The 23,018-nt window shown below is 37.0% G+C and overlaps 1 protein-coding gene across 2 annotated transcripts in view; it reads left to right on the forward strand.

Annotated features, from left to right (window-relative positions):
* CRY1 (cryptochrome circadian regulator 1) overlaps window positions 1–23,018 on the forward strand; it is a 99,104-nt gene that overhangs the window by 45,798 nt on the left and 30,288 nt on the right. For both annotated transcript variants that reach the window (XM_040490989.1, XM_040490990.1), the window contains one exon: window positions 21,897–22,005. In XM_040490989.1, coding sequence (XP_040346923.1) covers window positions 21,897–22,005 — 109 coding nt within the window. The remainder of the gene's footprint in view (window positions 1–21,896; window positions 22,006–23,018) is intronic.

Raw genomic sequence — 23,018 nt, forward strand, 5'->3', positions numbered from 1 at the left:
TCTTTCTTTCTTTCTTTCTTTCTTTCTTTCTTTCTTTCTTTCTTTCTTTCAGAGAGAGAGCAAACATGAGCCCAGGGGAAAGAGTTGGGGGGTTGGGGGGAGAGAGAGAGAGAGAGGGAGAGAGAATGAATCTTAAGCAGGCTCCACACTCAGATGGATCCTGCCGTGGGGCTCAATCCCACCACCGTGAGATCAGGAGGTAGACATTCAACCAACTGAGCCACCCAGGCACCCAGGTTTGTGGGGATTTTCAAAGGAAGATATTGAATAGGCTGTAGGATATAAAAAAAGAAAAATCCTGTGACCAATCTATGTGAAATCAAACTCTCCTCCACTATCCCTCTACTCTATTTTAGTTTTTCTCCATAGAAGTTGTCACAATTGAAATACAGTACAGTGGTCCAAGAGCTTAGAATCTGGAGCCAGGCAGGCTGAATGTTTTTTTTTTTTTAATTTTTTTTAAATGTTTATTCTTGAGAGAGAGAGAGAGAGAGACAGAGCATGAGTGGGGGAGGGGCAGAGAGAGAGAGAGGGAGGAAGGGAGACACAGAATCTGAAGCAGGCTCCAGGCTCTGAGCGGTCAGCACAGAGCCCGACGCAGGGCTCGAACCCATGAACCGTGAGATCATGACCTGAGCTGAAGTCAGATGCTTAATCAACTGAACCACCCAGGTGCCCCTGAATGGGTTTTAAATCTTAGTTTTGCTACTTTTCTTTTCATGGGTTTTGGGAAAATTACTTAACAGCTCTATGCCTCAATTTCCTTATTTGTAAAAACCTATATCAAAATGTTGTGTATGTGTGGATCTAAGTGCTTAGAGCAACATCTGAAAACACACCTTCTGAATGTTTGTAGCTATCATCATCATCATCATCATCATCATCATCATCATCCTGAAAACTCATGAGACTAGGCACTTAATTTTGTTTTCTTCTGTATCCTAGGGACCACAACAATGTTAGAAGACTTTCAACAAGTTTTTAGATGGATAGATGGATGGATAGATTGCGTTAGGTGACTATCACTTTTTGCAGTAATGTCAGTGTGGGAAAGATCTTGACCATTGGCCAGAGTGTAGACCTGTATGACATATGCTAGGTCATAGATTTAGAAAAAAAAAAGGAATTTTTTTGGCATTATTAGTCTTCCCCCAACATATGAAAATTGAAATTTTATTAAGTGAAAACTGAAATTTTATTAACTTTTCCCCAGCTTTATTGAGGTATAACTGTGACATAAAACTTGTCTTTTTCTGAAGGAGAAAAATTTCAAATAGTACTATTAAGATTACAGAAAAGAATTATACATAGATCTGGGACAGCATGCTTTTGACCACATGTTGGACAGATTTTTTGTAGTTGTATGTAAATCCTTTAAAGCCCACAAGTACATCTTATCCTAATTGTGTTCTAACCTGGCAAAGTCTCAATGCAGTGGTTTCTAAAATTAGACAAGGAATAATAAGAGTTCTAAATTATAAATAGCTTTGTGTGATATTTGAGTTCAGAGAGGCATAAGTTACACAGATTGTTTTAGTGTAAATTGATTCTAGGAATTAAGTGAGTTAAGCCCTATTATTACTTCAAATAATGTTTCTGTATATTTTTTTTTTATATTGATAGTATTGATACTCCTATCATCTGTAAATAATCATGCTTTTGTTTCTCCCCCCGCCCCCCAGCCTTATACCTTTTATCTCTTGCTCTTTTACTTCACTAGTTAGGTTTCCTAGCCAGGTTGAATAGAAGCGATGATAGCAGACCTCCTTTTCTTCTTCCCAATCTAAAAGAAGTGCTTCCAACATTTTACTATTAAATATGTTTTCTGTAATTATTTTTTTGGATGCCCTCATTCACGTTAAGGGTGTTACCTTCTAGTCCCAGTTTACTGAGGGTAAATGGAAATTGAATTTAGTGACTATTCTTTCCACATCTGTTCAATTAGTAATACGATTTTTTTCTTTTATTCTGTGAATGAGGTGAATTGCACTAACCAATTTTTAATATTAAACTAATCACCTGTCTGAAGATAAGCCCAACTTGATTGTGATGTATATTTTTTATATTTTGCTGGATTTGGTTTGCTGATATAATGTGCTTAATATGCTTGTGAGTGAGATTAGTTTATAATTTTCTTTTGTTTTTTGTTTTGTTTAAATGTTTATTAATGTTTATTCATTTTTGAGAGACAGAGCGCAAGTGTGGTGTGGCAGAGAGAGAGGGAGACACAATCTGAAGCCGGCTCCAGACTCTGAGCTATCAGCACAGAGCCCAATGCAGGGCTCAAACTCATGAACCATGAGATCATGACCTGAGCCAAAGTTGGATGCTTAACCGACTGAGCCACCCAGGCACCTCTGTAATTTTCCTTTTGTACTGTCTTCGTCCAGTTTTGCTGTTAAGGTAAATTTAACCTCATAAAATGAGTCAAAGAGTATTCCTTTTTTGTCTATCCTTTGTATGAGATTAGACTCCTCTATAAAATTAGAGTTATATATTCCTTGAAAGTTTAGTAAAATTTTTCTGTAAAACTGACTGGCTCTTATGCCTTGCTTGTAAGATTTTTAACCACTGATTCAGTTTTTAGTGGCTATAGAACTATTCATGTTCTGTTTTTGCTTTTGAGTCAGCTTTGGTAAGTTTTAAATTTCTTCTTGAGTCAGTTTTAGTGAAGAATTTATCCATTTCATCTAAGTGTTTAATTTATTGGCATAAATTTGTTCATATTATCTAATATTCTGTTTAATTCTGGCAGTATCTGAGATTATATCTCCTTCTTTGTTCTTAATATAGCTTATTTTGACTTCTCCCCTTTTCCCCCTTAATTATCTCTTCAAATAATAAATTTTGGCTTTGTTTTATTATGCATTTGTATTCTGTTCACAAATTATGTTATCATTTCTTTCTATTTCTTTTTTTTTAGGATTTATTCTGTTTTGCTAACTCAATTTCAGGTCTTCTAATAAAGCATTTAAGGCTATACATTTTCTTCTAATACCACTTTTTTTGTTTTGCATTCTTCACATTCTAGATATATTTTCTTCATTATCATTCAGCTCTAGGTATTTTCTAAAATCCATTGTGATGTTCTTTGTCCCATAAATTGTTTAGAAAAGTGTTTTTTAAATCTCTGTCCTACTCCACATCTCCTAACCCATGTCACTCTCTTTCTTATCCTATTTGGGATTTATGACCTGCTTGAATTGGTACTTGTAGCAATTCCACATAATTCTCAGTCATCTTCAGGCCTCTCATTCTGCAACTCACATTAAGTTCTTGTTTCTTTGAGTATTTTGTGATTATTTGATTAAGTTTTGATGGAACTTTTTTTGTGTGTGGAAATTGAGGCATGGGTTTGAATCTAGAGAGGATTTGTAATGTCTTTTAACAGTTATTTCAGATCACAACCAATCTGGGACCCCTTTAAATGCAATGATATGCTTGAGGTGTTTAGGGCCACTTAAACTCCATGAATTGGCATTGAGATTATACTTTTGGGGAGGAGGGGAGCACAAGTTTTGTTTTTTTAAAATAAGTTTTAAAAAATAATTTTAGATGTATAGAAAATATACAAAGGTAGTACAGAGTTCCTATGTTTCTGTACCCAGTACCCCCTAATATTAACATCTTATACACTATAAGTGCTAACTAAACTCCAGACATTATTCAAATTTCCACTAATTTTTTTTTCTATTCCAGAATCTGTTCCACGATACTACACAGACATTCAGTTATATGTCTCCTTAGTCTATCCTCTGTGACAGTTTCTCAGGTTTTTCTTGTTGTTGTTTTTTTCTTGATGACCTTTATGATTTTTGAGCACTGGTTATGTATTTTGTTAACTGTCCTTCAGTTTAGATTTGTCTGATGTTTTTCTCATGATTAGACTGGGGTATGGGTTTTGTAAAAAAATTCCACAGTGTTAAAATGTTTTTCTTATCTCGTCATGTCAGGATGTACAGGATATCGACCTGATGTGATGTTTACTCTGATTATGTGGTTAAGGTGGTGCTTGCCAGGTTTCTCTACTGTAAAGTTACAGTTTTATCCCTTTCCATTCAGGAATGGGAGATTTTGTTTTCTCTCAACCCAGACTGAGCAGAGATAGTCAAGTTTCCATGTTGCCCTATGCTGTAACTTGAGCTATATGTCTTATTTATTTATTTATTTATTTATTTATTTATTTATTTTTATTATTACTGTTTTTAATCTATATTTATTTTTGGGAGAGAGACAGAGTGTGAGCAGGGGAGGAGCAGAGAGAGAGGGAGACACCTAATCCGAAGCAGGCTCCAGGCCTTGAGCTGTCAGCACAGAGCCCGATGTGGGCCTCGAACTCATGAACTGTGAGATCTAGACCTGAGACTAAGTCGGATGCTCAACCGACTGAGCCACCCAGGTGCCCCTATGTCTTATTTATATTTGAACTATGGGTGGAGCTTTTTGAAGTCCAAATTTATATTGAGGGTTTGTTATTAGCTTCCTCACTTTGGATGGGCCTTAGGCTTTATCTCCATCCTTCTCAACTTGTATTAGCTTCAGGGTTTCCAGTGCTCTATAGAAATCCTCAAGGTTAAAACTGACCTTAGTAACCTACTTAACCTCTTATGACTCCTTACTTTTGGGGCAGTACATTGAATTATGCTTAAAACTTTTCTTTTGTTGCTGTTTGTTAGTTTGTTATTAGCTATTTCTGTTAGGGTATCTTAATCCAGTGTAGTGTCAGCAGTAAAAGTTGGTAGGTTTCTTTGACATTGATTTGGAATATATTTTGAAGTGTTAATACTGGGTATTAACTAAGATGGGTGGGGGACTCCATCTTAGTATTAGAAAGTGTGGTACTTGTAATCATTCTACCAGTTGTCCCCTGCCCCACCCCCACATGTACACAATTCCTAAAATTCCTTGATTTAACTGCCTTGATTGTCTTTTCATATTTTATCCTCTGATCAACACCTGTTAATTCCAAACTCTGTTCAAGTGTTTTCTTCCTCATGCCCTCCCATGTTCCCTTTTCCCTGACCCCACAGACAGAGTTAGATTTCTTCTGTGTTGCCATAAAACACCACTAAGAAAGTTATCATGTGGTAAATATATATCAGTGTTGGTTTACATATTATGGTAGATGTTATTACTGTTTACCGTTATTTGGTATTACTTCCTGCAGGAAGTTTATACCTTCAGCCTTCTTGAAGCCTGGCTTGGCCATGTGACCTGCTTTGACCAGTTAAATGTGAACAGAAATGCCTTGGCTGATCTGCAATAGATGTATAGTATGAATGAAAAATGAACGTTAGTTATTTTAAAACACTGAGCTTTGTCACCTCAGTGTAAACATATTCTTTCTTAAATGACACGCATGCCTGTCCCCCATATTAAAGGCAAAAACTGTATTCTGGCCATCTTTTTTATGTCCTTAAAGCTGTCAGACTAGTTTTCTTAAAACATTTTAGCAGTAGCGTTATATAGTGGAAAGAACATGGACTTGGGATCAGATATATTCAAATTAAAATTTTTACTTTATTGTGTAGCTGAGTTACTTTAGAAAACCTTGATGAGTTTCAGATTCATTACTTTTTAAATGAGATAGCTTGTAAAGTTGTTGGAAATATATAATACATGTAAAGTACCTAGTACAAATATTCAGAGAATGTTCTTTTCCTTTCATGTTTTTCATTTCTCCATTGACTTTTTTTTTTTTTTTTTTAACGTTTATTTATTTTTGAGACAGAGAGAGACAGCATGAACCGGGGAGGGGCAGAGAGAGAGGGAGACACAGAATCGGAAGCAGGCTCCAGGCTCTGAGCCACCAGCCCAGAGCCCGACGTGGGGATCGAACTCACGGACCAGACCACGAGATCGTGACCTGAGCTGAAGTCGGACGCTTAACCGACTGAGCCACCCAGGCGCCCCTATCTCCATTGACTATTGACTCAAGTCCTAAAATCCCATTCTGCTAATTAAGGAATCAATCCCATTACAGTTGATACAGTTGATAAGATACCTAGGAATAAACCTAACCAAAGAAGTGAAAGACCTGTACTCTGAAAATAAAAGAAAGTAAAGATGACACAAAGAAATGGAAAGACATTCCATGCTCATGAAGTGGAGGAACAAATATTGTTAAAATGTCTACTACCCAAAGCAATCTACACATTCAATGCAATCCCTATCAAAATACCAACAGCATTTTTCACAGACCTAGAACAATCCTAAAATCTGTATGTAACCAGAAAAGACCCCAAATAACCAAAACAACCTTGAAAAAGAAAAACAAAGCTGGCAGCATCACAATTCCAGACTTCAAGTTATATTGCAATAATCAAAACAGTATGGTATCAGCATAAAAAGAGACACATAGATCGATGGGACAGAATAGAAAACCCAGAAATTCATGCAAACTGTATGGTCAGCCTTCCAACAAAGCAGGAAGGAATATCCAATGGGAAAAAGACAGTCTCTTCCACAAATGATATTGGGAAAACTGGACAGCAACATGCAAAAGAATAAAACTGGACCACTTTCTTACACCGTACAAAAAAAAAAAAAAATTCAAAATGGATTAAAGACCTAAATGTGACACCTGAAACCTTAACAGTCCTAAAGGAGAATATAGGGAGTAACCTCTTTGACATTGGCCTTAGCAACTTCTTTCTAGATAGGTCTCCTGAGGCAAGGGAAATAGAAACAAAAATAAACTATTGGAACTGCATAAAAATAAAAAGCTTCTGCACAACAAAGGAAAAAATCAACAAAACTAGAAGGCAGCCTGTGGAATGGGAGAAGATAATTGCAAATGACATATCTGATAAAGGGTTAATATCCAAAATACATAAAGAACTTAAAAAGACATCCCAAAAATGAATAATCTCATTTAAAAATGGCAGAAGACAGGAACCGACATTTTTCCAAAGAAGACGTGCAGATGGCCAACAGACTTGAAAAGATGCCCAACTTCAGTGATCAGGGAACTACAAATCAAAACTACAATGAGATATCACCTCATACCTGTCAGAATGTCTAAAATTAAAAACATAAACAACAGGTGTTGGCAAGGATGTGGAGAAAAGGGAACCCTTTTGGACTCTTGGTGGGAATGCAAACTGGTGCAACCACTGTGAAAAATAGTATGGAGGTTCCTTAAAAAGTTAAAAATAGAACTACTCTATGATCCAGCAATTGCACTACCAGGTATTTATCTGAAGAGTACAAAAATACTAATTTGAAGGGATACATGCACCCTGATTATAGCAACGTTTTGTACAATAGCCAAATTATGCAAACAGCGTAAGTGTCCGTTGCTGATGAATGGATAAAGAAGAAATGGCACAGGAGAGTGTGGAAAGATGGCGGCGTAGGAGGACGCTGGGCTCACCGCGCGTCCTGCTGATCACTTAGATTCCACCTACACCTGCCTAAATAACCCAGAAAACCACCAGAGGATTAGCAGAACGGAGTCGCCGGAGCCAAACGCAGATGAGAAGCCCACGGAAGAGGGTAGGAAGGGCGGCGAGGCGGTGCGCTCCACGGACTGGCGGGAGGGAGCCGGGGCGGAGGGGCGGCTCGCCGGCCAAGTAGAGCCCCCGAGTCTGGCTTGCAAAAAAGCGGAGGGGCCTGACGGACTGTGTTCCGACAGCAAGCGCGACTTAGCGTCTGGGAGGTCATAAGTTAACAGCTCTGCTCAGAAAGCGGGAAGGCTGGAGGACAAAGGGAAGGAGAGCCACTGAGCCCCCGGACGACAGAGCTCAGTTTGGTGGGGAACAAAGGCGCTCGCCAGCGCCATCTCCCCCGCCCATCCCCCAGCCAAAATCCCAAAGAGAATCAGTTCCTGCCAGGGAACTTGCTCGCTCCGCGCACCCAACTCTGCGCTTCTGCGGAGCCAAACCTCTGGCAGCGGATCTGACTCCCTCCTGCTGCCACAGGGCCCCTCCTGAAGTGGATCACCTAAGGAGAAGCAAGCTAAGCCTGCCCCTCCTGCCCCTGTGCACCTTGCCTACCCACCCCAGCTAAGACGCCAGATCCCCAGCGTCACAAGCCTGGCAGTGTGCAAGTAGCCCAGACAGGCCACCCCACCCCACAGTGAATCCCGCCCCTAGGAGAGGGGAAAAGAAGGCACACACCAGTCTGACTGTGGCCCCAGCGGTGGGCTGGGGGCAGACATCAGGTCTGACTGCGGCTCCGCCCACCAACTCCAGTTATACACCACAGCACAGGAGAAGTGCCCTGCAGGGCCTCACCACGCCAGGGACTATCCAAAATGACCAAGCGGAAGAATTCCCCTCAGAAGAATCTCCAGGAAATAACAACAGCTAATGAGCTGATCAAAAAGGATTTAAATAATATAACAGAAAGTGAATTTAGAATAATAGTCATAAAATTAATTGCTGGGCTTGAAAACAGTATAGCTGACAGCAGAGAATCTCTTGCTACAGAGATCAAGGGACTAAGGAACAGTCACGAGGAGCTGAAAAACGCTTTAAACGAAATGCATAACAAAATGGAAACCACCACGGCTCGGATTGAAGAGGCAGAGGAGAGAATAGGTGAACTAGAAGATAAAGTTATGGAAAAAGAGGAAGCTGAGAAAAAGAGAGATAAAAAAATCCAGGAGTATGAGGGGAAAATTAGAGAACTAAGTGATACACTAAAAAGAAATAATATACGCATAATTGGTATCCCAGAGGAGGAAGAGAGAGGGAAAGGTGCTGAAGGGGTACTTGAAGAAATAATAGCTGAGAACTTCCCTGAAGTGGGGAAGGAAAAAGGCATTGAAATCCAAGAGGCACAGAGAACTCCCTTCAGACGTAACTTGAATCGATCTTCTGCACGACATATCATAGTGAAACTGGCAAAATACAAGGATAAAGAGAAAATTCTGAAAGCAGCAAGGGGTAAACGTGCCCTCACATATAAAGGGAGACCTATAAGACTCATGACTGATCTCTCTTTTGAAACTTGGCAGGCCAGAAAGAATTGGCATGAGATTTTCAGGGTGCTAGACAGAAAAAATATGCAGCCGAGAATCCTTTATCCAGCAAGTCTGTCATTTAGAATAGAAGGAGAGATAAAGGTCTTCCCAAACAAACAAAAACTGAAGGAATTTGTCACCACTAAACCAGCCCTCCAAGAGATCCTAAGGGGGACCCTGTGAGACAAAGTACCAGAGACATCACTACAAGCATAAAACATACAGACATCACAATGACTCTAAACCCATATCTTTCTATAATAACACTGAATGTAAATGGATTAAATGCGCCAACCAAAAGACAGAGGGTATCAGAATGGATAAAAAAACAAGACCCATCTATTTGCTGTCTACAAGAGACTCATTTTAGACCTGAGGACACCTTTAGATTGAGAGTGAGGGGATGGAGAACTATTTATCATGCTACTGGAAGCCAAAAGAAAGCTGGAGTAGCCATACTTATATCAGACAAACTAGACTTTAAATTAAAGGCTGTAACAAGAGATGAAGAAGGACATTATATAATAGTGACAGGGTCTATCCATCAGGAAGAGCTAACAATTATAAATGTCTATGCGCCGAATACCGGAGCGCCCAAATATATAAAACAATTACTCATAAACATAAGCAACCTTATTGATAAGAATGTGGTAATTGCAGGGGACTTTAACACCCCACTTACAGAAATGGATAGATCATCTAGACACACGGTCAATAAAGAAACAAGGGCCCTGAATGAGACATTGGATCAGATGGACTTGACAGATATATTTAGAACTCTGCATCCCAAAGCAACAGAATATACTTTCTTCTCGAGTGCACATGGAACATTCTCCAAGATAGATCATATACTGGGTCACAAAACAGCCCTTCATAAGTTTACAAAAATTGAAATCATACCATGCATACTTTCAGACCATAATGCTATGAAGCTTGAAATCAACCACAGAAAAAAGTCTGGAAAACCTCCAAAAGCATGGAGGTTAAAGAACACCCTACTAACGAATGAGTGGGTCAACCAGGCAATTAGAGAAGAAATTAAAAAATATATGGAAACAAACGAAAATGAAAATACAACAATCCAAACGCTTTGGGACGCAGCGAAGGCAGTCCTCAGAGGAAAATACATTGCAATCCAGGCCTATCTCAAGAAACAAGAAAAAGCCCAAATACAAAATCTAACAGCACACCTAAAGGAACTAGAAGCAGAACAGCAAAGGCAGCCTAAACCCAGCAGAAGAAGAGAAATAATAAAGATCAGAGCAGAAATAAACAATATAGAATCTAAAAAAACTGTAGAGCAGATCAACGAAACCAAGAGTTGGTTTTTTGAAAAAATAAACAAAATTGACAAACCTCTAGCCAGGCTTCTCAAAAAGAAAAGGGAGATGACCCAAATAGATAAAATCATGAATTAAAATGGAATTATTACAACCAATCCCTCAGAGATACAAACAGTTATCAGGGAATACTATGAAAAATTATATGCCAACAAATTGGACAACCTGGAAGAAATGGACAAATTCCTGAACACCCACACTCTTCCAAAACTCAATCAGGAGGAAATAGAAAGCTTGAACAGACCCATCACCAGCGAAGAAATTGAATCGGTTATCAAAAATCTCCCAACAAATAAGAGTCCAGGACTAGATGGCTTCCCAGGGGAGTTCTACCAGACGTTTAAAGCAGAGATAATACCTATCCTTCTCAAGCTATTCCAAGAAATAGAAAGGGAAGGAAAACTTCCAGACTCATTCTATGAAGCCAGTATTACTTTGATTCCTAAACCAGACAGAGACCCAGTAAAAAAAGAGAACTACAGGCCAATATCCCTGATGAATATGGATGCAAAAATTCTCAATAAGATACTAGCAAATCGAATTCAACGGCATATAAAAAGAATTATTCACCATGATCAAGTGGGATTCATTCCTGGGATGCAGGGCTGGTTCAACATTCGCAAATCAATCAACGTGATACATCACATTAACAAAAAAAAAAGAGAAAAACCATATGATCCTGTCAATCGATGCAGAAAAGGCCTTTGACAAAATCCAGCACCCTTTCTTAATAAAAACCCTTGAGAAAGTCGGGATAGAAGGAACATACTTAAACATCATAAAAGCCATTTATGAAAAGCCCACAGCTAACATCATCCTCAACGGGGAAAAACTGAGAGCTTTTTCCCTGAGATCAGGAACACGACAGGGATGCCCACTCTCACCGCTGTTGTTTAACATAGTGCTGGAAGTTCTAGCATCAGCAATCAGACAACAAAAGGAAATCAAAGGCATCAAAATTGGCAAAGATGAAGTCAAGCTTTCGCTTTTTGCAGATGACATGATATTATACATGGAAAATCCGATAAACTCCACCAAAAGTCTGCTAGAACTGATCCATGAATTCAGCAAAGTTGCAGGATACAAAATCAATGTACAGAAATCAGTTGCATTCTTATACACTAACAATGAAGCAACAGAAAGACAAATCAAGAAACTGATCCCATTCACAATTGCACCAAGAAGCATAAAATACCTAGGAATCAATCTAACCAAAGATGTAAAGGATCTGTATGCTGAAAACTATAGAAAGCTTATGAAGGTAATTGAAGAAGATTTAAAGAAATGGAAAGACATTCCCTGCTCATGGATTGGAAGAATAAATATTGTCAAAATGTCAATACTACCCAAAGCTATCTACACATTCAATGCAATCCCAATCAAAATTGCACCGGCATTCTTCTCGAAACTAGAACAAGCAATCCTAAAATTCATATGGAACCACAAAAGGCCCCGAATAGCCAAAGTAATTTTGAAGAAGAAGACCAAAGCAGGAGGCATCACAATCCCAGACTTTAGCCTCTACTACAAAGCTGTCATCATCAAGACAGCATGGTATTGGCACAAAAACAGACACATAGACCAATGGAATAGAATAGAAACCCCAGAACTAGACCCACAAACGTATGGCCAAGTAGTCTTTGACAAAGCAGGAAAGAACATCCAATGGAAAAAAGACAGTCTCTTTAACAAATGGTGCTGGGAGAACTGGACAGCAACATGCAGAAGGTTGAAACTAGACCACTTTCTCACACCATTCACAAAAATAAACTCAAAATGGATCAAGGACCTGAATGTGAGACAGGAAACCATCAAAACCTTAGAGGAGAAAGCAGGAAAAGACCTCGCTGACCTCAGCCGTAGCAATCTCTTACTCGACACATCCCCAAAGGCAAGGGAATTAAAAGCAAAAGTGAATTACTGGGACCTTATGAAGATAAAAAGCTTCTGCACAGCAAAGGAAACAACCAACAAAACTAAAAGGCAACCAACGGAATGGGAAAAGATATTTGCAAATGACATATCGGACAAAGGGCTAGTATCCAAAATCTATAAAGAGCTCACCAAACTCCACACCCGAAAAGCAAATAACCCAGTGAAGAAATGGGCAGAAAACATGAATAGACACTTCTCTAAAGAAGACATCCGGATGGCCAACAGGCACATGAAAAGATGTTCAGCGTCGCTCCTTATCAGGGAAATTCAAATCAAAACCACACTCAGGTATCACCTCACGCCAGTCAGAGTGGCCAAAATGAACAAATCAGGAGACTATAGATGCTGGAGAGGATGTGGAGAAACGGGAACCCTCTTGCACTGTTGGTGGGAATGCAAATTGGTGCAGCCGCTCTGGAAAGCAGTGTGGAGGTTCCTCAGAAAATTAAAAATAGACCTACCCTATGACCCAGCAATAGCACTGCTAGGAATTTATCCAAGGGACACAGGAGTACTGATGCATAGGGGCACTTGTACCCCAATGTTCATAGCAGCACTCTCAACAATAGCCAAATTATGGAAAGAGCCTAAATGTCCATCAACTGATGAATGGATAAAGAAATTGTGGTTTATATACACTATGGAATACTACGTGGCAATGAGAAAAAATGAAATATGGCCTTTTGTAGCAACGTGGATGGAACTGGAGAGTGTGATGCTAAGTGAAATAAACCATACAGAGAAAGACAGATACCATATGGTTTCACTCTTATGCGGATCCTGAGAAACCTAACAGGAACCCATGGGGGAGGGGTATGCTATGGCTCTGTCCCACTCTAAGCTCTGTTTTTTTTCAATGTATTTGCGCCTGTTGAGAACTGAGAGCAAACTGAGGGTTGATGGGGGGTGGGAGGGAGGAGAGGGTGGGTGATGGGTATTGAGGAGGGCACCTTTTGGGATGAGCACTGGGTGTTGTATGGAAACCAATTTGACAATAAATTTCATATATAAAAAAAAAAAAGAAGAAATGGCACACACACACACACACACACACACACACACACACACCGATACACAATGGAATATTATTTGTCCATAAAAAGAATGAAATCTTGCCATTTGTAATGACATGGATGGAGCTAGAGAGTATAATGCTAAGTGAAATAAGTCAGAGAAAGACAAATACCATATGATTTCACTCATACGTGCAATTTAAGAAACAAAACAAATGAGCAAAGGGGAAAATAAAGGGATAGAGGCAAACCAAGAAACAGACTCTTAATTATAGAGAACAAACGATGGTTACCATTGGGGAGGTGGGTGAGGAAATGGGTTAAATAGGCGATGGGGATTAAGGAGTGCACTTGTGGTGATGAGCACCAGGTGTTGTATGGAAGTGTTGAATCACTATATTGTATGCTTGGAACTGATGTTACATTATATGTTAAATAACTAGAATTTAAATAAAAACTTGAGGGGCGCCTGGGTGGTTCAGTCAGTTGAGCGTCCGACTTCAGCTCAGGTCATGATCTCGCGGTTTGTGGGTTCGAGCCCCAAGTCGGGCTCTGTGCTGACAGCGCAGAGCCTGGAGCCTGCTTCAGATTCTGTGTCTCCCTCTCTGTCTGTACCCCCCCCCCCCCACTCACACTCTGTTTCTCTCTCCTTCAAAAATAAATATTAAAAAAAATTTTTTTTAATAAAAACTTGAAAAAAAATCCTTTCTCTTGCTTTCATTAATGTATTCATTTGGTCAGTCATTAGATAAAAAAAAATTTTTTTTAAGTTTATTTATTTTGAGAGAGGGAGAGAGCATGAGCGGGGATGGGGCAGAGAAAGAGGGAGAGGGAGAATCTCAAGCGGGCTTTGCACTGTCAGTGCAGAACCCAGTGTGGGGCTCAAACTCGTGAAACTGTGAGATCATGACCTGAGACAAAATCAAGAGTTGGACACTTAACTGATTCAGCCACCCAGGTTCCCCTAGATAAATATTTCTTGAACTTCTATATGTCATGCATTTTCTAGGCACTGGAAAGTAGTGAACAAGATCTAATCTTAGTCTTAAAGGAGGTTACAGTCCAGTGGCCAGTAATTCTCTCTCCCTATCTCTAGCTATTATAATCATATTAATATTGCAAGGCCTCTTCCTACCATCACCATATCTTTGAAATTTTTGCCTAAATTTTTCCCCATCTCAAAAAGAGAAATCCAGAAGTGATATCTCCCTCTTGACTTTTTGAAGCAATGTAATGTTACCCATATGTGTCTCCTACAATATATGTCACATTCAGCCTGGCAGGTTCTATTATATTTTCAAGTTTCTTTTCTAGATTTTTCAGCTCCTTCAATATTCGACATGTCTGTCACTTAATCTTGTTGTATCCCTCAAATCAATGAAACTGTGTGAATAATGAATAATATCACTCCTTAGGGGTGTTTTAGGAATTTGTGGGGGCATTTTTGTTCATCACAATGAAGTAATTAGGTTACTAGTGGAATAGTGAGAAAAGGCCAAGAATGGAAGACTTCTTGCAGTGTTCATGGTAGTCTCTCAATCATGCCAGTAACTTTCAAATCCCAGTAACTTTCAAATATTCTACTAGATGTTTCATGTAAATGAAAAACTTAGAATTCTATGAATCTAGAGCCTAAATCCGTTTTGTATGTAAATGCTAGGTATTTTTATGAAATTTTAATATATACTGAGTTTTCCTTGCATATATTTATCACCTATTTAAAGAAAGATTGTACTTTGTGTTGTCCAGAATTTTACTAAGTCTTGCTCAACATTACATTAAATCATGTCATCAAAGGCAATACCACTCATGGTGTTTGAGTCACTAATAATACAGCTGTATCAATCTGTTTTTATAGTTGTTGAATTTACAGTGATTCTAGATGTAGGTGTAGGCATACGACTAATTCATTCTCTTTTGTCATGCCTAGATATTTACATTTTGAAGTGTGTTATTTCTGTTTAAAATATAAATAACCTTCCTTTAATTTCTTCCACATATTACAGTAAGCATTGTATTAATGGTTTAAATTTGTATATTTAGATATGTTATATTATCTATAAATGTTTTTTTAATTTTTATTTAAATTTCATAATTTAAAAGAGGGCATTAAAAAAGCAACATTGTGTCATGTTATAAGTTCACTGAGTTATGACCATTAGAGCCTGGAAAAATTAAAATTTACTTTAAAAATATATATTTAATCTGTATTGAACATTAAACTATTCTCTTTAGGGAAAATGTGTATCACAAATATTCTGACAATTTGAATAATGATTAAGTTAGATGAAAGCACTAAAAATTTGTTAACAAACCAGAAAAAAAAACATGTAAACTTGATTCAGTTTATAGGCAGACAAATTGCTTCTTTATAATTTAAAATTTTTCTATAGACTTTGGTTAATGACTAAGACTCTACTTGTTTTCTTTATTATAATTAATATATCTTTAATTTTAAAAATTTGACTATGGTTTCATGCAGAGGACAGAAGAAGATTGATCTTAATTTATATTCTTTAAGGGGCGCCTGGGTGGCGCAGTCGGGTAAGCGTCCGACTTCAGCCAGGTCACGATCTCGCGGTCCGGGAGTTCGAGCCCCGCGTCAGGCTCTGGGCTGATGGCTTAGAGCCTGGAGCCTGCTTCCGATTCTGTGTCTCCCTCTCTCTCTGCCCCTCCCCCGTTCATGCTCTGTCTCTCTCTGTCCCAAAAATAAATAAACGTTGAAAAAAAAAATTAAAAAAAAAATTTATATTCTTTAAATTAGTTTTTTAGGGTCAGCAATGAATTGTTTTGATTTAGATCTAAGTGTAGTTTTCATCTTTGAGCATATGATAAGTATATTTTACAAACTAAAGTACAGAACCAGATGGTTTTATTCTGGTATGATACATGTTAATTTGTATGCTTTGTTTTCAACAACCATGGGATTATGTTGTATCTCATCATTGCCTTTTTTGGACTATTTTATAGACAGAACTAGCAATTCTAGTTATATAAAGTTGTTCTAGCACAGGCTAGAAAGTAGGTCATTGTGACGGGGAGTATACCAAACCACCCACTGGTTGCTATAGCAATGACCTACTTTAAGAAACTATTTCTGTTGATTCATGTTGAAATCATCTGTTGGAAATGGTATAAGGAAACTCACTGAATGTAATTTTTTTCTAATAGTAGTAAAGTAGTGATCTCTGGAAATTTTTTTTTTAAAAATCTTTAATATGTTTAAAGTAAAGAAGTATATTTTCTCACTTGACACCTTTTCTATTTATTTTGAGGTGATGCAATTAGTAAGGTAATTATATAACAGGAGAACTGTACTTATATATAGGTAATACAATTATACAAAGAGATGTGATGAATTTTACTAATGTTTGGCCTATAAAAACCAACCTGTTGCATGTAGTTAATAACTTTATTAACTGAGTCCTGAATAGTATAGTAAGATGCCATTTTAGAGAAGATCTGAAAATATGTTCCTGTTAAAAGTGTACCCTGTGTATTTTCAATGTATTATATTGAATTACTCCATTGAATATTGGATGCCTGTTCTAAGCCACATGCATTTATAATATATAAGGGTTGAAATTGGTGTGTTCTCTGGAATATATTGAATCTGAACTCTGACAGAACTTACTCTTGCCAGTTAAGCATAAAGGATGAAAGGTTAGATTTTACATAGCACCCTTTCAAGTAACATTATCCCTTCAGCACCGAAAAGAAATCTTATATGTCAATGAATTGATACTTGAACCTAGGATATTGGAGGTTTTATTTTATGGTATTATCAATGAAGGATTATATACTTAAAGGTTAGTTGATACACAGATGCATATGTATGGTGGAATTAAAAGGATGATGTGGTATTTTATATAAATATTATCTGTCTATCAATAGACAACTGGGCTGCTTCCATGGTTTGGCTATGTAAATAATGCTGCAGTAAACAGGGGTGCATGTATCCCTTTGAATTAGTGTTTTTGTACTGGGTAAATACCCAGTAGTGCAATTACTAGATCATAGGGAATTCTGTTTTTAACTTTTTGAGGAACCCCCATATTGTTTTCCAGGGTAGCTGCACCAATTTACATTCCCACTAACAATGCATGAAGGTTCCTTTTTCTCCACATCCTCGTCAACACTTGTTTCTTGTGTTTTTGGTTTTAGCCATTCTCACAGGTGTGAGGCGATATGTCATTGTGGTTTTGATTCTATTTCCCTGATGATTAGTGATGTTGAGTATCCTTTCATATGTCTGTTGACCATCTGGCTGTCTTCTTTGAAGAAATGTCTATTCATGTCTTCTGCCCATTTTTTTAATTGGATTATTTGTTTTTTGGGTGTTGAGTTGTATCAGTTCTTTGTATATTTTGGATACTAACCCTTTAATGTCATTTGCAAATACCTTCTTCCAGTAAGTTGTCTTTTAGTTTTGTTTGTTGTTTACTTCACTGTGCAGAAGCTTTTTATTTTGGTGATGTATGAGTAGTTTGTTTTTGCCTTTGTTTGCCTTACTCCTGTTATATATTTATTCATTCATATTTGCCTTGTCACTGGGAAAGATTTTAATCAAACCTTTGTTCCAAGTCACATTCAGGAGAAGTTATGAGTCCAGAACAATTCTACATATAGATGTAGGCATCCAACCAATTGTCTTCTGTTGTCATGCCCAGATATTTACATACAGAAATATGTGTTACTGTTTTTTGGAACTATAAATTATTCCCAGGGGAAAATAGTGGTACCTTCTCCTTAATGAATATCTACCATGTGCTAGTAATTCTGCGAGATGATTTTATAATGTTTTTCTAATTTTTTCAACAGTTGTGTAAGACAACTGTATTATTTTTTAAATTCTATTTCTAATCTTTCTAACAGAATATATTGATCACATGATGATATTTGTTTGGCAAATGTAGAAACCAAAACATAGGTTAAGAAACCTACATAGTTAGGAGTGAGACACAGATACTAATTTGAAATCCATGAGACGAAGAAGGTGATATGTATATATGATAGTTATAATGTAAAGTATAATGTGAAAGTTTCTCTAGAATGAGGTCCATATGTCCTTTGATAATTTAGAGGATGGAGAAATCACTTTCAGCTGGAAGACTGAAGATTAGTAGGATACTAACTTGAAGAGATGAAAATTGGGAAAGGTATTCTATGCTGAGGGAAATTCATGGAGCACATTACAGGAGAGTGGATGTGTAGGGAAAAGAGTAGTTTTGTTTGGTGGGAATGAAGGAAGAGTGGTAAGAGATGAACCTGAACCCTAAGTTAGTGGCCAAGCAAAATAATGTGTTCTAGGGAATGAATCTTTGAAGACCTTTGTACAGGAAAGTGTGCCTCAGAAAGATTTGTTGTGGTGTATAAAATGGATTATTAAAGTGGGAAAAGATTGTTGGTACAAAGACGTATTTTCAGGCATTACAGTAAATAAATAATGCCAGCAAGAGATAACAAGGGATAGAATTATTATACCAAGAACGGAAGTGGTAGGAAGGAGGCGACCAAAAAAATTAGATAACACTTACATAACTGTGCTTACTATGGATCAGGCACTGTTCTGAGAGCTTCACATATATTAATTTAATTCTCACAACATGCTATGATATAGGTCCTATTACTATCCCTGCTTTACAGATAAGGAACCTCCCAGGATTAATTAAAGGATAGTAATTTATCTCTAGACTTGTTAAATTATGTGACATCTGTGTAATGGGATACTATGAAACCATCAAAATTGATGCTATAGAAGTATGTCTATTGCTTTGAGAAGATTCACTATTAAACCATGTTTATAGTAAATACAGTATTTCTGTTTTACTCTGAAGGAGTGTATGTTCGTTATCAATTTTATACCTTTTATGAAGTTAAAAAAAACATGTTTCTCTCATCATCACTCCCCCCTCCATTCCCACTCCTCAAAAGTAGCTATTATTAATAGCTTGGTAAGTATCTTTCCGATTATTTTCTTATGTACATGCAAAGCAAATTTTATTTTATCAAAATAAAAATCAAAATATATTTATGCATATAGTTTCAAAAGTCACGGTGCAAAGGTACTATATTCTTTTTTAAAGTACCTATATTTGAGTCCACTGTACTTCTCTAATTTTTATGTGAAATTACAGTGATGGAAATAATATCCATGGAAGAAAAATATGATAATATGTAAGAGAAATATCATACTTAAATATATCTATTCCTTCATGTTATGCAGTGTCAAAACTAATTATTTGGTTGCAAAACTTTCCCATTATAATACATTGCTTCAGTCCATATCATTCTGTACAATGTTTGGTTCATAAGGTATTTATTGAAAAACATTAAAACTCTTTATTCAGCCTGTTAACAAGAAAGGGAAAAATAATTTTACCCTTAATTCCTTAATTATTAATTAATCCAGGCTTGTTTGTTTTATGCATTAATCATGTTTTTTTCATTTTCCCATTTTTTTCCCCATCTATCATTGACCTGTTTGTACCATATGGAAACATTTACATACTGAAACTAGTGGTACAAAAGAGATACCAGGATTATCTCTGCCTTGGGTTATCCTTCCAGGACATTTTAGTTTTGTTCTGTTTAAATTAAAAAATACAAAACTTAAAATTGCTAGTTCATTCAACTTCTTGATTTTTGATCTGCTACAGTGTCTAAAAACTCTTTAGACAAGCAAATACGTAAAATTAGATGCTTTCTAATAAACATCACCAAACATGATAAATTACTCATAGTTATGGATAATTTTACAAAACTCAGGTGTTTTTGTATTGATATAACAATAGCAATCTTCTTCCTCAAAGTATTTGTACATTGGTAGTGGTAGGTTGAGATAAGGGTTGGTGTTAGAGAGGTGACTCCAATCCCAGACAGAACAGGGATGAGGTGAAATATAAATGTGAAGATAGAAGGGTTTGTTTCTTATTTGTTTAACGACAGTTGTGAGACTTCCTAAGATGATACAGTGGGAGTCCTTAAAAGTCTAGCACTGTGAGGGGCGCCTGGGTGGCGCAGTCGGTTGAGTGTCCGACTTCAACCAGGTCACGATCTCACGGTCCGTGAGTTCGAGCCCCGCGTCGGGCTCTGGGCTGATGGCTCAGAGCCTGGAGCCTGTTTCCGATTCTGTGTCTCCCTCTCTCTCTGCCCCTCCCCCGTTCATGCTCTGTCTCTCTCTGTCCCAAAAATAAATAAACGTTGAAAAAAAAAAAAAAGTCTAGCACTGTGACACTCCACACCTGTAGACTCTAAATCCTAAATGACTCCTAAATGGTAAAGAGTATCAAACTTGACTAGTTATAGTGATGTCACTAATAACTATAGTTGTAAAAAGTTAACAAAACTTTCTTGATGAAATGATGGGATCAGAATGGGCAAAGAGAGCAAAATGATCTGAACTGAACAACCTCCTAAAACAATAGTGCCTGGTAGCACTTTCTGCATTGATGGAAATGTTCTTCACCTGTGCTGTCCAATATGGTAGCTACTAGGCACACATGTGGCTGTTGAGGCCTTGGAATGTGGCAAGTGTGACTGAGGAACTGAATTTTTAATTTTGATTAAATATAAATGGCTGTATATGCCTAGAGGCTACCATATGGGACAACACATTTCTGAAATGTGCCTTTTCATTTTTATTAACTGTTCCTCACAAGTAAGATACAATCAGTATTCTCAGAGAACACATGGCTTGTGGAAAGGCAGGCAAATATTTAACCTTAAGATCAAATACATAAAAGAAGCAGAGTGAAGAGAAAATAAGAAGTGTCCAGGAGAGAGGAATAGAATCTAAGTGAAATGTTAGAGAAATTAACATGAGGTAAACAATGAGGTTGAATTTTCCAGGAGTGACATCTCTTTCAACTTTGCTAGACTGCCCCATTTCTTCACACTAAAAGATGCGTAGTAAGCAGTCTTCTGCTACTGCTCCAGAATTTCCCAGCATATCTATCATGTGTAAGCTTTGTTGGTACTTATTTCATTGAGAAAAATCTATAGCTCCACCTGCCTCATGGAATTTTTCTTTTTTTAATTAACCTGGCATTCTCTACACTCAGAGTTAATGCCACATAATTTAACATCTGTTTATTATCAGTTTCTTTAATTAGATAAGAAACTTGAAAATGGGCATTATGTTTTCTTTCTCTCTTAGATGATTACAGTATCCCTTAATATTACTCAAATTCTTAAATTACTCACTTGCTCAGAGTGATTAAATAGGATATTTCCATTTTGTTTCCAATAGAGAAATGTTCTAGATTTTTCAAGGTGGCTTTTCTATTTGAACTTGAATTCTTTTCATCAATGAAACAGTGAAATCAATTCATTTAATTCCTTTATTTGTATAATTTTTATGTTTACAACTTAAACTTTGCTAACATTCAATCACTGTTGTTTAATGGAAGTTACTTAATTGAGGAATTTTATTAAAATACTGAGAACCTCATGTAATTTAAAATTTTTAAGTATGATTTCTGGAAACAGTAATTTATAGATCAATTAGAAGTAATAAGATGATAGGAAGTACTAAAATTATGGGGTTAGCACGTCAAGTTTTAGAATAACATGATTTTGCACTACTTTATATCTTCTAAATATATATGTTTAAGAATTTTAATAATATTTTCTCTGTAGGTTTTTGCTTCAGTGTCTAGAAGACCTTGATGCCAATCTGCGAAAATTAAACTCTCGTCTGTTTGTGATTCGTGGACAGCCAGCAGATGTGTTTCCCAGGCTTTTTAAGGTAATCTGAAAAATTTTTGCATAGAATAATAATCTTTTGTCAGAGAAGACACGTGTTTGATAAATAAGATACTTGAGGTAATTTAAAATATAGGAAATATAAGTATTTTTAAATAAAAATTTTGTGGGTTCTTTATTTTGCACTGCTGATGGGAATGCAAACTGGTGCAGCCACTCTGGAAAACAGTATGGAGGTTCCTCAAAAATTAAAGATAGAACTACCCTATGACCCAGCAATTGCACTACTAGGTCTTTATCCAAAGTATACAGGTGTGCTGTTTTGAAGGGGCACATGCACCCCAATGTTTATAGCAGCACTATCGACAATAGCCAAAGTATGGAAAGAGCCCAAATGCCCATCGATGGATGAATGGATAAAGAAGATGTGGTATATATACACATTGGCAATCAAAAAGAATGAAATCTTGCCATTTGCAACAATGTGGGTGGAATTAGAATGTATTATGCTAAGTGAAATTAGAGAAAGACAAATATCATATGATCACTCATATGTGGAATTTAAGATACAAAACAGATGAATGTAAGGTAAGGAAAGCAAAAATAATATAAAAACAGGGAAGGGGACAAAACATAAAGAGACTCTTAAATACAGAGAACAATCTGAGGGTTGCTGGAGGGGTTGTGGGTGGGAGCATGGGCTAAATGGGCAAGGGACATTAAGGAGGACATTTGTTGGGATGTGCACTGGGTGTTATATGCAGGGATGAATCACTGGATTCTACTTCTGAAATCATTACACTATATGCTAACTAACTTGGATGTAAATTTTAAAAACTTTGGGGGATTATTTTATTTAATAAAAGTTACAAATGGTAAAATCAGTGAAAAATTTGGTTTACAATGAACATTTAAATCTTTCTTCTACCTTAAACTGCTAGTTTCCCTCCTAGACTCAACAACTACTACTAGCTTCTTTTGTAGTCATTGGAAATATTTTTTATATTAATAAGAATGTTTATGTCAGGTGGTTATATGTGTGTGTGTGTGTATATA

This window comes from Herpailurus yagouaroundi, unplaced genomic scaffold (assembly GCF_014898765.1).
Source record: "Herpailurus yagouaroundi ecotype Mexico unplaced genomic scaffold, PumYag 182, whole genome shotgun sequence".
Classification (NCBI taxonomy): Eukaryota; Metazoa; Chordata; class Mammalia; order Carnivora; family Felidae; genus Herpailurus; species Herpailurus yagouaroundi.